Source organism: Pelodiscus sinensis, chromosome 1 (assembly GCF_049634645.1).
Source record: "Pelodiscus sinensis isolate JC-2024 chromosome 1, ASM4963464v1, whole genome shotgun sequence".
NCBI classification, from domain to species: Eukaryota; Metazoa; Chordata; order Testudines; family Trionychidae; genus Pelodiscus; species Pelodiscus sinensis.
Window position 1 is genome coordinate 143,053,218 of NC_134711.1, and position 20,300 is coordinate 143,073,517.

At 41.4% G+C, this 20,300-nt stretch overlaps 1 protein-coding gene across 4 annotated transcripts in view; it reads right to left on the bottom strand.

Annotated features, from left to right (window-relative positions):
* The window catches only part of CFAP91 (cilia and flagella associated protein 91), a 69,842-nt gene that overhangs the window by 40,109 nt on the left and 9,433 nt on the right, over window positions 1–20,300 (bottom strand). For all 4 annotated transcript variants that reach the window (XM_075905497.1, XM_075905487.1, XM_075905504.1 and 1 more), the window contains 7 exons: window positions 15,594–15,677; window positions 13,553–13,609; window positions 12,329–12,510; window positions 11,418–11,595; window positions 10,771–10,928; window positions 10,313–10,495; window positions 10,044–10,186 (listed from right to left, as the gene is read on the bottom strand). In XM_075905497.1, the coding sequence (XP_075761612.1) occupies window positions 10,044–10,186; window positions 10,313–10,495; window positions 10,771–10,928; window positions 11,418–11,595; window positions 12,329–12,510; window positions 13,553–13,609; window positions 15,594–15,677 (985 nt within the window). The remainder of the gene's footprint in view (window positions 1–10,043; window positions 10,187–10,312; window positions 10,496–10,770; window positions 10,929–11,417; window positions 11,596–12,328; window positions 12,511–13,552; window positions 13,610–15,593; window positions 15,678–20,300) is intronic.

The window sequence follows — 20,300 nt, forward strand, 5'->3', positions numbered from 1 at the left end:
GGACAAAACAAAGAATGATATTCCAGGAAGTCTGTGACACACCGTACCTCAAAGTAGCACATTGTAACACTCCCCCCCGCACATTCATTCATATATGGCTGTGATATTTAATACAAAGCATGCCATGTAATATGCCATATGAAAGGACATGACCTTCTGAAACACAATGCACTATCAAAATAGGTATATTGTTAGAATGTATGAAGTTATGAGATTTTGCTATATGGTTGTTATTGAAATATGGTGTGAGTTTCAGAGTTGCCCACTGCTATTTCTCCAGCGATGACAAAGGTGGGTGACCCACTCTCTGGCAGGTGTTTAATTCCCTTGCTGGTCAATGGATATTTTAGACAAGATTTCTACAATTCAGTAAGGCAGTGGTTCTCAACCAGGGGTCTGAAGTCCCCTGTGGAGCCACAACTAGGTTTTGGGGGTAGGGGGAGAGGAGGTCTGTCAAAAAAAACAAACAAAAAAACACCTGAGAATGGGGACAGCATTAGAGTCACAGAGACCCAGGAAGAAATCTGAAGCTTAACCCTTGCTGCATGGGGTTGAAGTCAACCTAGCTTTGTAGAGGCCCTACTGGCATGGGGCTCCCACCCTAGGTGTCCCCTCACAGCCAGCACCAGTAGCCTCAGGAATGTAGCCCTGCTTGCTACCCCCTCATGCTGGCTATGGTTTTTATTTACTGCATATGCAGAAAAACATTTGTTGTGGCACAAGTGGGTCATGTGGTTTTTTATAGCATTTCAAAAGAGCTTCAAAGAAAAAGGTTGAGAACCACTGTAGTAAGGGAGAGTTGTGCAAGCACCACGCAATAAGGACTGCTCAACTCTATGACTCTGTTGTCCAAACAATGAAGTCTGCTGAACTCTGTTATTCAAAAAGGCCCACCAGGACGTATCTGGACCAGTATCTTCCAAGGGCCATGAACTGAGAGAATAAAATAAGGGACAGTGGCATCATGAAGCCACACCTCTCCTCTCCTACTGAAGCTAAAGGCAAAAACAATGCTGGGAAGGCAAACACTTTGAACTGAGGATGTTGGTCCCAGGCTGAGAAGGGAATTCAGCCTGTGTATGAAGAACTTTAACCTCATAGTTTTTCTCACTGGATATTGCTATCTTTCTATAGTTAAGAGACTTACTTTACTGTTTTATCCTTACCAATAAGATTGTCTAAAGTGCTTGGAGAATCTGCTCAGATTACAAAGGCTGGTGCATGCCCACTCTCCTTTGACAAAGCGGCAAACTAATTAATTTGCTTGCACTATACAAGAAAAAGTCTTGAACGGTGTAAGGCAGTATATTTTTGGGATGTAAGGCTGAGGGGTTGGGATATTTGCTGGTATTTCCCTATACTAAGCTGATGAGTGACTTGGAAAGGATTCATGCTACTTAATTGGGTGTGTGTCTGCAAGATGGTGGCTGAGTGATAATAGCACCTGGAGGGATTTGCTGTTTGTCACTGGCAGAAGCACAGTAAGAGAAAGCCAAGGCTGGAAAGTTAAGGAAGCATAGTAGTTCCACATTTCCAGGTTGTACCCTGAGGATCTAATCATAAATGATCTGGAGAAAGGGGTAAACAGTGAGATGGCAACATTTGTAGATGATACAAAACTACTCAAGATATTAAGTCCAAGCAGATTGTAAAGAGCTTCAAAAGGATCTCACAAAACTAGGTGACTGGGCAACAAAATAGCATGAATTTTAATGTTGATAAATGCAAAGTAATGCATATTGGAAAACATAATCCCAACTATATGTATAAAATGATGGAGACTAAATTAGCTGTTACCACTCAAAGAGATATTGGAATCATTGTGGATAGTTCTCTGAAAACATCCACTAAATGTTTAGTGGCAATTAATAAAGCAAACTGAACGTTAGGGATCATTAAGAAAGGGACAGGGAATAAGACAGTATTGCCTTTATACAAAGCTATGGTATGCCCACAACTTGAATACTGCGTGCATCTCAAAAACATTACATAGACATTGGAAAAAGTTCAGAAAATTGAAATAAAAATTATTAGGGGAATGACCGTCATATAAGGAGAGATTAATAAGACTGGGACTTTGCAGATTGGAAAAGAGACAGCTGGGGGGTTGATATGACAGACGTCTATAAAATCATGACTGGCAAGGAAAAAAGTGAATAAAAGAAGAGTTATTTATTCCTTTCCATAACACAAGAAGTAGGGGCTCACCAAACAAAATTAGTAGGTAGCAGGTTTAAACAAAAAAAGGAAGTGTTTTTTTACACAATGCACAGTCAACATGTGAAACTCCTTGCCAGAGGATGTTGTGAAGTTCAAGATTTTTGTAAAAAGCTTCAAAAAAGGGCTAGATAAATTCATGGAGGATAGGTCCATCAATAGCTATTAGCCAGAATGAGCAGGAATGTGCCCCTAGCCTCTGTTTCTGAAAAGCTAGGAATGGGTGACACAGGATCGGTCACTTATTCTGTTCATCCTCCCTCTGGGGTACTTGGCACTGGCTACTGTCAGAGGACAGAATACTGGTTTAGATGAACCTTTGGTCTCACTCAGCATGGCCATTCTTATGTTCATCACAGGTTCCCAAATTTCTTCAGTCCAAATCAAATCTTAGAGTCTTATGCACACATCTCCTCTATAAAGTTTTGGAACACTTCCTCTCTCATTCACAATTATATACTCTTGATGCCAGGAGAGATCTAAAAACATCAATATTAAATACAGTATAAAGTTCAGAAAATATCTAGGTTTATTGCTTATGATCCACATACTATTTTTAAAATACTAGTGCTATAGCTTCAGTTATTAGATGACTTAAACTGGTACATTTCAGAATCTTTCAAAGGCAAAAGTTGTTCTCCCCTCATATGTTCATACTTCTTTATTCAGAGCCACAGAAACCTGGTCTGAATGCTCATATCCAATGTACAAAGACATAGGGTGAAGAAAACAGCACAAGAAGCCAGCCAAAAGAACTGTAAACAGGAGAATTTCTGTGGGAGTTCTGTTGGAGGAAAGGAGGAGACAAGCTGTTCCTTAGAGACAGTGCATAAGTTGTGTGTGTGCTTTTTCTGTTTAGTTTGCAGAGGCTGGGGGGGGGGGGGCAGTGTGCTATGAGAAATGCAGTACCATGATTAGAGGGCATAGCTTCCCTCACTGGGGTCCCAACCAGTCAGCCAGTGAACAGAGCTATAAACAGAGGAATCTGGGAGATTGTGATGGTGTGTGTTTGTGGGGACTGTTTTTGTTGTTTTTTCTTTTTCCGTGACAGGACTTTATGTGGGAAGGCTATGGCAGATACAGAGACAGCAGTGGTAGTGACACAGCAAATAGAAGAGACAGTGAAGATGACCTCATATGGAAGCTGCAGGATGTCCATGATCCTAGAGAGAATACCTGAAAAGAACTTTTTTTTGTATGAAGTACCCCCTGATAGAGCCAATAGAAGAGAAGATCTGAGATTTGGAGATGTAGGTGAAAACTATGGTTGAGTTTCAAAGGGGATATGTGCAGATGATGATGGGAAGGTGAGAGGAGGCTGAAGGGAAAAGCCACGACTTATGGATACAAGCTGGACTGAAGAACTCTGAAGGGAGACTTCCGGGTAAGAAATGCAGCCAGTGGTAGCATGTGACTATGGTAACCAGGCGGAGGAAAAGATGGAGTAATGAATTAAAATTATAGCTCAAGAATAGGTGTGCTAAGTTGGAAAATGAAGAAAGAGCCTAACACACAGTAACTGAAGGAGGGGGGCAAGGAAGTAAAGAAGGACGGCTAGTCCTATTAGTAGAGGGGAAGAATCAATGGATATACCCAGAGTTCAGAGCTCTAGCATGATACAGGATGATCCACAGAATACTTCAAAACAAGGCAACCTGCAGCCAGGTAGAACAGGAGGAAGGACAAATAATCACTCCATCACCTGGAAAAAGCAGGTCTATTTGATTGGTGATTCCCCACTAAGAAGAACAGATACGATATCTTCACCAGAGCTGATATGGAGAACAGAAGTGTGTGCTCTCTGCCTGGAGCTAAGGTATAGGATGTAGACCTAAAGCTGAAAGGGATCCTAATAGGAGAAGGAAAGACTCCATTGATTGCTCTTCATGTGGAAACAAAAGATACAGTTAGATTTTTGCTGGAATGTATCAAAAGAGAGATACCAGGCTGGGAAGACACTTACGACAGCAGTAGTTCTCAACCTTTCCAGACTGCTATACCCCTTTCAGGAATCTGATTTGTTCTGCATACCCAAAAGCTTCACCTCACTTAAAATCACTTGCTTGCAAAATCAGATATAAAAATACAAAAAAAAAGCCTCAGCACATTGTTACTGAAAAATTGCTTGCTTGTTCATTTTTACCATTCAGTTTTAAAATTAATCAATTGTAATATAAATATTGTACTTACATTTCAGTGTATATTACGCAGAACAGTATAAATGAGTCACTCTGTATGACATTTTAGTTTGTACTGACATTGCTAAATCTTTTTATGTAGCCTATTGTAAAATTAAGCAAATATCTAGATAATTTGATGTACCCACTGAAGACCTCTGCATAACCCCAAGTGTATGCATACCCCTGGTTGAGAACCACTGAATTAAGGAAATAAGAGTCTCAGGTGATCTTCAATGCAATTCTACTTGTCCTCAGAGCAGGAGAACAAAGGCAAAAATTAAGGGAATTTAATTCGGGAAGTGGACTGGACTAAAGACCATATATACTGGCCCTTGAAAACATCCTGTTTGTGGAATGCTCTCTCAAGGCTAACACGTGTAAACATCTGAATATATCATTTTAATTGGTACTATTTGTGTATTAATTGGACAACTTTTCAGCGCTTGGGTGCAAAATGTTTTCTATGAGAGCAGATGCTTCTTGTATAGGAGGCATAACAGGAAGTTGCCACCTGACTGGATACAAGAATCAGGACCTCCCTGGACAATGTGGAACCACCCAGCTCATTTGTGCCCTTATTGTCCTGGAGAACACTGTGAACAGAAAAGAACAATCATGGTCTTGGACATTGGAAAAATTGCATGATTATAGCTACGAACACTATATGACATCATTTGTACATCTTGGCTGATTGGGACTGAAGTTTTAACTCTTAAGGCCTATCTAACCACTCTAATATTTTTCCATTAACCTAAGATTAAATTGTTCCATGATTGAACTTCCCTGTTCTTTAAATGTTTTGCACTAATCCTGATACCAATACACTGATACTTATGCAACAGCATAAGTGAGGACATTCTGATCCGTCATGAGACATTAAGCACCTTCTGAAGATGACAAGTGGAATCTCTCTCACAGTGGTATATTGGTGCCAGAGATCTTCATTCTCATCTAAGCCAACAAATACCTCAATTGGCATCTATGTAAACACCTGTAAGTGACAGACTGCATGACTTCATTTAGCTGTTTAGTTGACAAAACCATGTTATTCCAGAATAGAATCTAGACTGTGTGCTGGCTCCTTTATGGACCTTTTCCAGAAAATGCACTCCAATCAGCAGGTAGTTGTAGCATGGATTTACACAAACTCTTTTCTGCCCAAGGAAAACACTCTGGAAAACATCCTTCGAGGCAGGTAGGCCAAAGCAGCATAGTTGTAACATTATGTGTTGCATGTGAAGTTGAGAGTTTTTCTGTCTGAGGTTCATATAGTAAGTGTAGTAGGTGTTCTTAAGATCAATTAGTGAGCTTAGAAATTGGTGCTACACTGGAATTTAGGTTATGTATCCTGAACTGTGGTGTCCACAGGAATCTGTTTATGAATGTCCAGTCAAATACTCCACAGTCTTTGGCATGTTTGAGCACTGGAACAACAACTGGCTAGAGCCCTAACCCTTTTTGTGCCCTGGGAAATCAATTACCCTAGGTTGAAGTCGATGGTGTTTTAGTCTTCATATTCTGAAGTTTCAATTAGAGGAAGAGGAAAATGCCAATAATCCCAGGTTTGGAGTAACATTTAGTTTTAAAGTGTAGGCCAGGCTTCATTCCCATTTCTTCCCACGTTTCCTTTTTTAAAAAGGCTTATCCTAAGAGAGGTTTCAGGCTACTTTTCAGAAAACTGATTCTGAGTTTCCTCCTGTGTAGGCTCTAGGTCCAAGTCTGGAAAAAGCTGCTCAGGCTCTCAGAAAGACAAATGAGTTTCCTCTGCATTTTGCACCTGTAGAGCCTTTTTACTCTAGGAAGAATTGTATTGTGGCAAACTAGGAAAAGGGAGAGATGGAGGAAGAGAGAGTCCCTCAATGGCTTTCTCATAATTATACTGGGAAAACAGAGTTAGAAATTTCCTTTGTAGAGGAGTGACTCCTGTGGTCAGAATCTTGATACCTTTAACCTTTCCTTCAGTCTTCCTCAGATTTATAGGAAGAAAACAAGATTAATTAGCCTCTCAGGGTCCAAACAATGAGCATATTTTGATCTTCTATAAGGTTCCCCCCCTTTATTTGTAGGACAGAAGGATACTATCTCTAAATAGGGCGGGACTGAAGGGAGAACTTTTCTGTCATGCTAGAAAAGTAAGTGTACCACTTACTGAAAAGATCACTCCTAAGATGATCCCTGAGTGGTCTCCTTTAACTTTATAGCTGCTCTCAAACTCTTCCTCAGGAAAGGGCAGGGAAATTTTCACATGGCACCGCCATGCTGACTCACTGAATCCTACAGAGAGGTAGGAAAAGCTAAAAGAGGGTTGTGTCACAGACTGAAACAGTCAGAAATAAGTGGTAAGCTAAGAGGCCTTTTATTGCAGGCTTGTTTCTTCATGTCTGACTTGCTCTTTCCCTCATACCTCCAGGGCTGGCTGTGTGGAGAAAACTAAGAAAGCATTAGGGCTTGGGTCAACCCACAGCAAGCAGGGTTATGTTGCCTGGGGACTTTTGCACCTCTTTCTGCCAACTTCTTTCTCTGCTGCCTGTAAGGCGTTCCTGCCAGAACAGCCTGCCCAGACATGCTACACTAGAAGCTGCTGCAGCCAGATACCTCAGTATCAGAAAGGGACTTCTGGCAATCTTGCTGCAGAACTCCTGCACCGCTAAATAACTGCCCTACAACGTTTAGAATCCAATAAACTGATTGTTGAAATAAAAAGAATCCCCTACTGATTGTTTTATTTTCTTGTTCCTTGGAGTAGAAGAACTGGTTATGGCTCCCTGCAGTTGAAGGAGACTAGCAGGGTCTTCAGAGATGTGGCCATCCCCAGCCTGCCTTCAATGACAGGTGTGGCTCTGCCACCAAGTAAACACAGGTAGGAGTAAGATCTATTTTAAAAGATATGAAAATTTTCTCTGCAAAAAGAATGTGTGTTTTAGGTGTTTTTAATGCAATAAATAAATGTTTCCCTTTTTTGGAAAATCAATCACAGCAAGCTAGATCCATCACTGATGTAAATCAGTCCAGCTCCAGTGAAGTGATCTGAGCTACCTTGATTTATACGAGGTAAGAATCTGGCCCACTGTCTCTATTTTCACTCTCCCCTTCTCCATCTATTTCTCACCAAGAGCAAGTGCCATCATTTTTAACCAGCCAATTCTGAGGATCCATTGTAATCTATAGCTACAGTTTTTAAACCTTTACTGTGTCAAAGCCATGAGAAGTCTTTTAGACAGATAGAATGCAATTGTTGAAAATGGAATTTAGCCAGAAAACCATGAACTAACCATGTCTAATTCTTGAAAGACTGCCAGGAGTATCTTGCCATTTGATCATGACCACAGGTGTTCAGGTCCTTGTTTTAGGTAAAATACACATGACAACTACAATAGCATAGATAGAGGCTACCACCATATGTGGTTATTGGTTCAGTACTGACTCTATAAAGACAGCTCCCTAGCACTTCCTACATATCCAGTCTATTGAATTAGAGGTAGTTATTTCAATACTAGCCAATTAGCCCATCATAAGACGGGATTTTCAGGTCTTTCCTCCACCTTGGTCTTCTCTCCTGAGCCTCTGGTCTCTCGTGCCATCTCTCTCTCTCTCCTCCTACTGCCTCCCCCTCTCTGTCTCAGCTCTCCTTCGCCTCCTGCCTCTCTCGCCTTCTGCCTCTCTCTCTGTCTCTTTCTTTCTCTTCTCCCTCTCCTGCCTCTCACTCTCCCTTTCTCTTCTCCTCCTCCTCCTGCCTCTCCCTCCCGTCCATCTATCCCCACCCCCCTTCCCCTTTCCCTCCCGCTATGGCACTCGGCTGAGTGCTGCCTGCACCCCTCTCCCGCCAGCTCTGCTTCCCACCCCCCCTTCCTCCCGACCAGCGCCACTGCACCCCTCCCCCCCGGCAGCTGTACTTCCCGCTCCCCTTCCTCCTGGCAACCCTCGCGGCCCCTAACCCCACTCCCAGCTCTGCTTCCCGCTGGCCCATTCCTCTTCCTGATCTCCCTGGCCAGCGCCGCTGCACTGCCCACGCCAGCTCTGCTTCCTGCCCTCCGTTTCCTTCCGGCCACCCTCATGGCACCCAATCCCCCCCAGCTGTGCTTCCCGCCCCACTTACTCCCGGCCAGCCCTGCCCCCTCCCAGCCGGTCTGTTCCCCCTCCCCCAATATCCCACAGCCAGCCCTGTTCAGCCCAACCCCCCCCCACGACCTGCCCTGCTTCCCGTTGACTCCCCTCCCCTCCCTTCCCCCCCCCCCATCGCCCCTGGCCAGCCCCGTTGTCCCCCTCCCCGGCCAGCACTGCTCCCTTCCTGGCCTGTCACCCCCGCCCATGAAGGGGGAGGAGAAGGAGGCGGGGCGCTGACATACACGGCCAGGGAGCGTGGCCATGTGCGTCACTGCCCCCCCCTTCCCTTCCCGCCGTGGTGCTCAGCTGAGTGCTGTGCACTCAGCTGGGCCGCTGTGGGGGAGCTCATCGCCCCCCGCAGTGGTCTGGCTGAGCACACAGCACTTAGCTGAGTGCTGCGGCGGGAGAGGAAGGGGGCGGGGCAGTGACGTACACGGCCATGCCCCCTGGCCGTGTACGTCAGCGTTACAGTCTCACAGACACTGAGCTACAATATTTCAATATAGAATTTCACTTTCATTAACAGAAAATTACTGCCTGTATGACATATATTAATGTCCTACACTAAAACAAGAAAAAATTATATATCTGCACATTATGAATGACTAAATATTTCTTATCAACTGGGTTTGAAGAAAAATCTAATAAAACTGACAAAACTGTATGTATAATCCACAATATTTTCTTGATACTAAAAAATAAAAGTCTGTAACTGCAACACAAGATGCATGCCTTAAATTCTCCTAATTTCAACTGTAAATACTGTGACTGCACGTGCAGATAGGATAGTGCACCTTACATGAGTCATTTACATATATGGACAACATATTTTCACGAACAACTGTAGTGATGGTGGATGCATTTTGTGTATGCAGAAAATCAGATGGTACTTAGGTAAAAGCAGTGTTGGTGTTTTCACTGATCTTATCCAATTTGGATAAGCGGGGACAATAGACCCACTTTTACTTCAGTTGTGAAGAATTGTGAAACTTCTGGTCCTGGTTTAGTTTATTTAAATAATAATAAATTGACATTTTAAACAACAGGCTTACAATATTTTACATTTTTTTCAAAGGCATGGAGGAAGGAATGGAACCATAGGGAATGAGAGGAACTGCTGATGTACATCAGATTTCATAATTCCATCGCATTTTCCTAGGGCAGCGGAAACAAAGAAAAGGAAGAAAAATGAATATCTGGGAAGGACTGGGGATGGAAAAGAGAGGAGACAGATTCTACCAAATTAGAAGCCTTTCCACAGGATATGTATAAAAAAGAGGGAAAATAGAGGAGACAGAAAAAGAGAGCCTAATTGAGTTCAGAACAGTACTCATCATGCCAAACAACAATCCACTAGTTATTAACACTTGGTATGTTCTCTCACTGAAAATAACCTTATTTCTGTCTCTATAAAAGCTATAAGAGGGGAATTTAGGAAGTGAATTTAGATAGTTGACAGATGCACCTTACATGGAAATGGTATTAGAAAGGCACATCTCAAATCTAGAATGAACTGACTTGCTTTTAGCTGCAGCATCATACCTGGTGAACCTGCGCCAGTTCCATATCTAGTCTAGCAGTCCGCTTAATAAACCCTTCTTTAGTAGTGATGGCCTTGGGTTTCGGAGCTTTGGTCTGGGGCTGAGTTACAGAGTCTGGGAGAGATGCCTCCAGTTCCAGCAACCCTAGGACAGGTGGAGTGGAGTTTGGGACAGAGTGGAAGAAAAGAGAAATATCTGAATTGCTGTACAGGCTAGCACTAATAATTTTAGTCAATCACATATAATTTAAGATTTTCCAAGCTGCCTTACCCTCATAGGTGTTAAGAAAGCGGTTTTTTACTAAATAACGTTCAGAATGGTTGTCCGGAAAGTAACCAATTCTAGACAGAGGTCCATAAGGCTGCGATGCATAATCGGTATAGTCCCTGATGATATCTCGTCTCTCAAACTTCCCCTCTACATTCTTCCCCTTAGTTATCAGCTTTCTCATTGCTGAAAAGGAATTGCAACCATGAGATATTCCCTGACATACACAGTTCTGAAAGAAACTGTAATTTCATATCCTAAGAAATTCAGTCAGGTTGCCCTTCCTCTAGTAAGAAATGTGGCCAACAGACCAAATATGACCCATGGAATTCTAGGCTGTGATAGGTGGCTGTCCTCATTTTGAATACAGAGTTGCAGAGTAGTAAAAATGGAATGGAGAGAGTTGGTTTGGTATGGAAAATAAGTTCCCCTTTTACTGTTTTCCTCATCCTCCAAATTACCTTTTATATATTCATGTTTAATTTTTTGTACTCTCTCTTCTTTATCTCGCTGACGGTTAAACCAGTGAGCATCCAAGCGATTGATATCCACCTCATTCTGATCCTCTTCTCGTCTCCTCAAAAGCTTCTTTAAAACTTCTAGTCGAACATCTTGCAATCTGCAAGAAAATAAAAGGCAAGGTATAAATTGAGACACTTACAGAGTTCCCGAACCGCAATGTTGTATATAAACCTACTGGCCTATCTGTAAAATGCAGCCAGACTGCAAAACTAACATTTTGGTCTTTTTTCGTTTTTAAAAAGTGAGTTTATCACTGTTGCAAGGTGTTGAGTAATAACCTCTTTCACAAAAAACTCCCCCAAAATTAATGTACTTCAATTCCAGTGTGGCAGCTCCATGCCCATTCAGAATGTTATCTCTTCTGAATACACCAACAAGGGTGCCATTTGTAGGGGTGGTTTTTTGGATGAACAGAGGAATTGGACTCAAATTACAAAAAAGTGATGACCATCAGCCACTAATGGACAGGTGACCAAGAGATAAAAGTCCATGCCATCCTACTGCCAAACCCCTGACCTATTTGTTTCCAAACTCAATTTTGTTTCTTATAACTGAAGGAGCAACACTGTATACAATTCACACCTACTTTTCTATTTCCTGTTCTCTAAAGGCCCATTCCTTCCTCTCCATATCATCCATCATCTTCCTTCTCTTTTCAATTTGTGAGAAATCACTAAGTGGTGGAAGCGTTGCTTCCCAGGCACGTTTCTCCCGGGCACGTTCAATCATCTCCACCTCAGCTTGGCCTGCTGGAAGACCTCTTCCTTACAAGGACAAGAAGCATTAGTTCTTTAGAAAGACTATTGGGCAGGATAATATCCATTAGTAAGTGTAATATCCATTACTAAGATATTAGTAATTAGTAAGTGTAATATCCATTACTAAGATATTAGCAAAATAAAAAACCCTTCAGTAAATAGAGACAAACACTTGAAAATGGAGGTTAACAATTCTGAGGCACCACTGCAGTTTTTTTGAAAATGTAAGAGTAGCATCTGCAGTTATCATAGTTAAGACAGTATTAAAAATGTGGTTGTTATTCCTACTGCTCCATGGTAGAAAGAGATCAGTTTAAGGGATGGGAGTAGTTAGACTTTTTATTTCTGTGAAAAACAGCACTATACATTTAGATGCATTTTGAGGATAGACACCTTCCTTTGAAGCATCTAGCATTCACATCTGTTGAAGGCAAGTGGCACTTATAGTAGTGGAAAAAAATGAAAATCATATTAAGAATCATAATAATTTGCACTTACAACATCTATTGCCAGTTAATGAAAAGATCTCAAAACACCATATGAAATGCTTCACAATTGGCTATTACATAGGTAAACAATACTATAGCCATTTTAAAGCCAGATAAACTGATATACCCCAATGAAACTCAGCAGTGTAATGTCAAAGCTGAGAGAACTATTTGACAGAGAAAAACAGCAATTTGGCAATTCTCAACAGGAGCAAGCACTAAAATAAATGTTTCTGGTTCTTCCAACTCACCCCAAGTGAGAGTAGCAAGTGTCAACAGTTCAGGGATTGAACCCAGAGGTACTACATATTCTGGGGAATACGGGTCCGTCTGAGCTTCACCATCCCGGTAATCTGTCTGTGTACCCAGAGTTCGTGATGTGGGGGATCGTGATCTGTCACTGGTGATGGATGGGTAAACATATGGCTCTGTTCTAAAAAACAAACATGAGCCAAAACATGTATTTTGTACATGCTGTTGCATTTAAAAACTTAAGATACTATTAGTTACAGATGTGTCTGTTCCCATTGAAATCAATGGAGTTGACTTCCGTGACAGCAGTTAGGCTTCTGATGAGCGCTTCTGAAAATCCCTCCCTATGTGAACATAAACTATGAACCTTTCACATCAATAAACCATTATATCGAAATCTCTAATACATATGTATACTACAGCTCTGCATTTATGGATAAAGAGCCAAATGTAGCCTGACATAAGTATCTGCAATTTGATGGAAGTATCTGGGCAAATTCAACAGTGAGATAAACAATTATATATGTTTCATGTCAGGTGTAAGTGGCAAAGTACTATAATTTGTACTGATCTAGGTTTCAGTGCGTGTGCAAAATAAATTGACTGGAAAGGGGTGTAGCTTGAAAAGCAACTATCAGAACAATACAAGGTACAGCATGACTGATATATTTTAACTTATACATGTACCATTTTGACATACACAGGAAATAATTAAATTATTCCATTAGTAGAACTCCAGCAACTTCACTGAGTGTTGTATTTGTTTGTTATGCCTGAATTTGGTCTCCCAGGAATAGCATGGATATCCTATTATAATAAGGATGTTGCATGCAGATAAACAATATTGCAATACCATTAAATAAAATCAGTAACAAACATCTCAAAGTGTGGCTATATCAGATACTTCCTCTCCTCTAAGAGTCAGACACTTGGCTCTTGGTTTCTTCATCATGGTCACAACATGCTTTGAGGAATTAATATATCAGGTTCCTAGTCATGTGATACTACTTATATATCCCAAGCAATGTCTGAAACAAGCTGCAACAATATGTCCCTAACTTGTGCTTTCTGGGATTTCATGCTGGTGGACAGATTCTTTCTGAACTTTAATGAGTTCTCATTATTTTTTCATTAAAAATAGTCTCTTGTAACAGAGCTAAACAGTCATTTGTGGCTAGAGACTGACATGTTGTAACAGTGTTTTCCTAAACTTCACTACTTACTTTGCCACTGCATAAGCAACGTTTAATGGAAATGGCTTATGAAAGGGGATGAAAGGTCTGCAAAGAGAGAAAATACGTTATCTTTGAGAGCAAGATGCATATTAATAGAATACAAGAGCTTAGCAAAACTGTAAATCAGATTCTCGGATGTTGTAAAACAATGTAGTTCCACTCACTTCATTGCTGATTTACAACAGCTGAGGATCTATTTCTGCATGTTTAAGGACATATATTATTTAGGAGTTTCTTTAATTTCTTACAAAACTCTGTTGTTACTTCTTAAGCAACATGTGAGAATTGTTGTTCTACCCAAGCAGAAAAATCCCTCCTCATTCAAACAAGCCCATTTTGCTTTTCATTTACACAACTTCCTGTGCAGGCCCAACCCCATTCATTTAATTTACACTGAAGTCAAAAGAGGAGAATCAGAACCAACATTTTTAATGGCTTATATATATTAGTTAGGACTGAGAAAGACAATATGAAGACTGGTTGGCTCAGACATGGATCTACTACTATACTGCCCTACTATATATTTTTCTCTCTCACTCCCAAAGAATCCACTTGCCCTGAAAACCTTCATATAATATGAGGTACATGTTATGATATAGTCCAAGTCACATTCATTATTGATAAAGTTATATGCTGGTTTATTGTGATGTTCAATATTTCTCCCACAAGTCTTACTTCTCTAGCTCACTCACGTTTCTAGCTCTTTTTTCCCTTTCTACATTATCCCAGAAATTAGAACTTCAGAACACCTATCTGGCCATCTTGTCCTACTACCACAGATTAGTGCCTGAACAGTTTACTGGCCTACTTTAGTAACCAATGTCTCCGAAATTTTTAGCATTAGAGACTAACACTTGAATTCTTTGGCAGATAGAATTCCAAGCCACTTTTATGTGGCAGAAATCTGTTGTGAGTGCTAAAAGCTGTCAAGACAGCCTCTGCTAAAATCAAGTTGTAATTCAAGTTGGGGTTGAACAGCAAGAGAGTTTCCAGAATAAGGATAGTAATGTGTGTACTCTCAGCATTGAGTGTATGTTAGGATATCTTTAAACCCTGTGTGAATCCAAAAGTGGAATCCTAGAACATAAATCAACTTTTAAGGTAAACCACATTTAAAGTATCTAATGATTCCTTCCTTCAGTGTAGTAAGATAGTTTTAAACTGAAATGCCACTGAAGTCCTAAGCATTACTATTATGAATAATTCCTTCTCGGAAACATAGAATAGGAATTTCCATGTCAGAAGAAACCAATATTCACATGGCTTCCATAATAGCTTTTGAAAGTTTAAATTAAAACTGTGGCAGTGAACAAGCCAGTCTGTGTATTTCTGTTGCTAAAATAACCCTACGCATGTTTGATTCATTTTTACCAAATTAGCAAAATGTAAGAAATTTTGGAAAACTAAAAGGGGCTAAGTTTATTCATAGCATAACATGGCAAATGCAATTATGCCTGTATACATCAGCAATGAATTTGTGCCAAGGTATCTGTGTGGCTAAATTGAGAACTCTTGTATTGTGGCTTTTAGCTTTTGTTTCAAACCCAACAATAAAGCATAAGAGCAATGCCAGAGCTGCAATGTAATTCTAAAGGGTGGTATGGTTCTGAAAAGGAGTTGTTCCTCTGACGGAAAGTTAAATTGATATTCCCTCTACTTGTCTCAGTGGTAGGTAGCAAAACTGAAGTTAAAAATCCTTTCTCTTCCCTCCCCCCCCCCCCTTTCTCAAGAGATTAGAAAACCATAATAGCTGGGCCAGCATCTCTCCCTCAGTACGACAGGGTCCAATACTCAAGGCAATATGTGAGCAACTGCTAAACACTGACTGACTGTTGCACTCACTTACACAAGTTAAGTATTTAATTTTTTCAGCACTCAGTCATGCAACGAGTTAGATTCTAATCTCAATGGCACCAGTGTAAAATCCAGAGCAACTCCTCTGATGTTTTTACACCAGTGTCAGAAGCAGAATGACTGAGAAAGGAATTTGGCCTATTACATATATGGTAGTCATTAATTCATTCTGTACCGTTCAAAATACTTGTAGCGGTTCCTTCCATTAATTTCAGGATCTTCATACACAATCTGAGGAATCTGAAGAGAAGGTTGAGATCTAAAAAGCCAAAAAAGATCAAAACAGATCAAAATATTTTCAGAAAGACTGTTCAAAGTTGTTTTGATATTTAAAAAAATATGCTTTTTAAAAACTTTACTTCATTCTGGACTTCCACTATTGCATAATCAAAGCATACACACCTCAAATTCTATTATGAAGTAGCAACAAACATGCCTACCTACATAAGGAAGTTCAAGATTATGCATTTATATTATTCTATAGCCTCTCATATAGTACTGCAGCTCTAAACTTAATGGAAGTTTCACACTATGCACAAACAAAAATCATTTATTATTTCTGTTAAAACAAAATTCAGTTAAACTCATCTGGAAACTATTCCTCAGTGAAGTTTAACCACCTGGAAAGTATGAACTTGTGAAATTCAGCTATTTGTATCTGTATGTGTGGGCATGCAAAAGAATATTAATATATTTGTATAGCACAAAATGCAAGGGAGGAGATGCAGAAAATGAAGGGGAAGAGACACTGTCTCACTCAAAAATGGTTAAAAAGATTTTGATCAACTTTGGAAATTACAGGAGAGGCTTTAAAGCCTTTTTTCGGCATTCTCCAACACTAAAGAACAATTAAGATGACCTTGTGGAGGGTTTAAGGAGTTCACTGTCTGGAATTCAGCCTCTATATAAACAACCAGTACACTCTCTCTCTCTCTCTCTCTCTCTCTCTCTCTCATATTTCCTATCCTGGAGAACCCAACATTGAGTTTGAAGTAGGGCAACAGACTGTCTATAATTTCCGGCTCATGTCTTCTTAGAGGTTGTACATTGTCCAAAGACCTCAAGAAATCATGAATAAAAGAGGATACAGACAGGAAACAGAGTTCCCTGAAAAACCACATGCCACATCACCAGCTAAGAACCCCGAGTAAGTCATTCCATACTTTCAGAAAGTCACACTTTGCCCTATTTAAGACCATTTTTGGTAACATACCTGAAGCCAGTTTGTTGTTTTAAATCCAGAGGTGTGGCTTATAGAGATATAGATACCAGCAGGAAATGTGGTTTGACTATTGGATTGAAACAGAGCACTACCTGTTGTATTCTGTTGAGTCCAAAAATCTCACAGGCTCAAGAGATGCACTCTTTAGCCTACCACTTCCACAATTGTTCAGAGTAAGGCTTCACCAGCCTTCTCTAGTATGCAATACATTACATTGTTTTAAATCATCCTTTCCCAGCACCTGCTCCAATGCAACATAACAAAATAAGGCCAAGATGCTAGAATCTGAATCTAAAATTATTTCTTGGCGCTGACCAATCTTTAATTGTAAAATTTTGCTTGCAGTTCAAATGAGTTATTTGAGTTGATGGCTTTTCTATTGGCATTGTTTCCACGTGTCAGAGTACTGCTCCATCCAGATGGATTCTTATTTTTATCGGCACAGGTGGGCACTTATTTTTGTGATTTAACAGTGTTAGCATAAGCTACTTATTTCATTATAGTATAGTGATAGCCATAATAGGGATTGGGCACATAGCCCTTTCTTAGTCCACAGATTTACCCCCTGGGTATCCTTGCATGTTCAGCTACATCTGCTAAATTTGCTGATACAGATAAGCATTTGGTCCTGTTAGTCCTACAAAATTCAGCACAGCTATTGGTGAGCAATCTGGGTTACATTCTGTCTCTTGTCAGCAATGCTGTCAACTAGAGGTGACATAAGGAGGATGGACATTTTTCATTAATTTCTTTAATGTTTTGTTAAAAAAAAAAAGCTGTTCAAATCTCAACAAATTTCAAGCAGTTCTACTATCAATTAAGCCAGTATTGCAAAATTACTACTAATGGACGTATAAGAGGCAGAACCTCCCCCCAGATTTTCATGTCCTGAGTGCAGTTTGAGGTTTTGAAAGTAAAAATCAAAACAAAACCAGGCACCATTTAGTCTGTAAAATGAGGAAATAAGTATGGAACTTATTCTTAAACAAGACTAAGTATGAAAGCATGCATGTTTCTCTGACTATCACTGTTTCATTGCTGTCAATTATACTTTACAGCTCAATCACTTTCAACCCTAAGAAGATGCATCACAAAACCAGGTCAGAATCTAGTAGAGGCAGGTGGTTGACACATGTAATGCAACAAGTAAATGTGAGAGCAGCCTGTGCTACTGTCACCTGCTACTGTCATGCTGATACAAAACCAATGAGATTAGAAGACACCACTGTGGCAATCTAGTCGGATCTTCTGTATAACACAGGCTATAGGAATCCCCCAAATTAATTCCTGTTTAAAAAGCACATACATTTTAGAAAAATATCTAATTTTAATTTAAAAGTTGCCAAAGATGGGAGAATCCATCATGAAACTTGGTAAGTTGTTCCAATGGTTAGTTACCCTCACTGTTAAAAATGTACATTTAATTCTAGTCTGAAGGGGGCAAACTTCAGACCTAAATATGCTGAAAGGAAAAGAGCACAGTGGTGATATTTAAAACCTGAAAATATAATAAACACTCAATAAAGAATTAGTTTTGTATGCTAAAAAAACTGTAAAGTCTTCATCCAGGTCAACATCCCTCCCTGTCTGGCTATTGACTACGCCTTCTAAATACAGGCAGTCCCCGGGTTACGTACAAGATAGGGACTGTAGGTTTGTTCTTAAGTTGAATCTGTATGTAAGTCGGAACTGGCGTCCAGATTCAGCCGCTGCTGAAACTGACCGCCAGTTCTGACTTACATACAGAATCAACTTAAGAACCCCAGGCGTCCCCAAGTCAGCTGCTGCTGAAACTGATCAGCAGCTGATTCCAGGAAGCCCGGGGCAGAGCAACTCTGCCTCGGGCTTCCTGTAGTCAGCGCTGGTCAGTTTCAGCAGAAGCTGACTTGGGGACGCCTGGGGCAGAGCAGCTGGGGTGCTGCTGGGTTGCTCCAGTAGCGCCGCTCCTCGGTGCTACTGGACCAACCCAGCAGCACCCCATCTGCTCTGCCCCAGGCGTCCTGATTCAGCCGCTGCTGAAACTGACCAGCAGCGGCTGAATCAGGACCTGGGGCAGAGCAGCTGGGGTGCTGCCGGGTTGGTCCAGTAGTGCCCAGAGCGGCGCTGCAGGACCAATCGGCAGCACCCCAGCTGCTCTGCCCCAGGGTCCAAAACAAAAGCCTGGTCTGCTGGGGGGGGGGCACACTAGCTGCACCCCCCCCAGCAGACCAGGGACACGGGGAGCAGAGCTGCAGCAGCAGCGGGGTGCCGCGCCTCTGAGGCTTTGCTCTGGCAAAGCCTCAGAGGCGCGGGACCCCTCCGCGGCTGCAGCTTCAGTCCCGGTGCCTGTGGTCTGCTGGGGACGGTCCCCAGCAGACTACAGGCACCGGGACTGAAGCGGCAGCAGCGGCGGTTCCCCGCGCTTCTGAGGCTTTGCTCTGGCAAAGCCTCAGAAGCGCGGGAACCCGCCCGGTGCCCCTGGTCTGCTGGAGACGGTCTCCAGCAGACCAGGGGCACTGGAGCAGCTTACGAACGGGGCTTTCTCGCCCCGGAGCTCGCAGGTAGCAATCCGCCGCCACAACCTCCGGGGCGAGAAAGCCCCGTTCGTAAGTGCGGATCCGACGTAAGTCGGATCCGCGTAAGTCGGGGACTGCCTGTAGCCTCTCAGAATGTCATCTCTTTGGGCAATGCTGCCCATTTTCTGACAAGCACAAGTATCTCCTCACATCACTCTACAGACTTTTGATTCATTTCAGGATCCAATTCAAAACTGCCCTCTTTGATTTCAAAACCCTCTCAAGACACAGCCTATTGTACTTTGCTAACCTTGTCTTCCTCTCCCCACTCTATCTACATGTCTAGCATTATTCTTTTTTCTGTTTCTCAGTGAGTGCTGGTTCAGAATCTTTTTCTTCTGCAGTTAATTTTGCTTGGAACAACCTCTCTATCTTCAGCTACCTGTCACTCTGTACCTTAATTCTTTGAAGTGGTAAGTTTATATATGACATGTTATAAAAAATATTTTGTTATTTTTCTAACTGATATAGCACCCGTTGTACAGTGTCTCAGTTGTGCACAAGGGAAGAAATAACAAAACCATATTTAAACAATTTAGTTCAAGTGGACCAGGAAATACGCAACTCTAATCAAAACAAGATGAGGCTTCTGAAAAGGGAAGGGAAATGGTCAGATACAACAGCTACAGAGGGACTCCAGCCCTTGATTCACTACGGCACTTAAACACATGCCAAAGCACGTTGCTGAATTGGGATCCTAATGAATATATTCCAGGAGAGAGTTCCTCAAACAGGTCTCCTGCACTAAGAAGGCCCTGCCCTAGTCTAGTCTAAATGAAATTTTGAACTTTAAAGATAATCAGCATCAGCTTGGGAGGGACAAAGTGGAAAGATTATCACTTATATAGACCCAGACTAGATTGCTGACGATTTTATCTCACACGGATAACAAGAACTTTAAATAAATCTCCTAATTTAATAGCACCCAGTGCAGATAAATAGAATGTGGAACATCCACTCCCAAAAAAGGAGCTGGGTGGCCATATTCCACAACAGCTTCAACCTTTGAATCAAGTTCAGGGAGACTTAGGGGCTACGTCTATACTACAAGATTTTTGCGCAAAAACCGGCGAAGCATCTACACCTCAAGCACGTTTTTGCATAA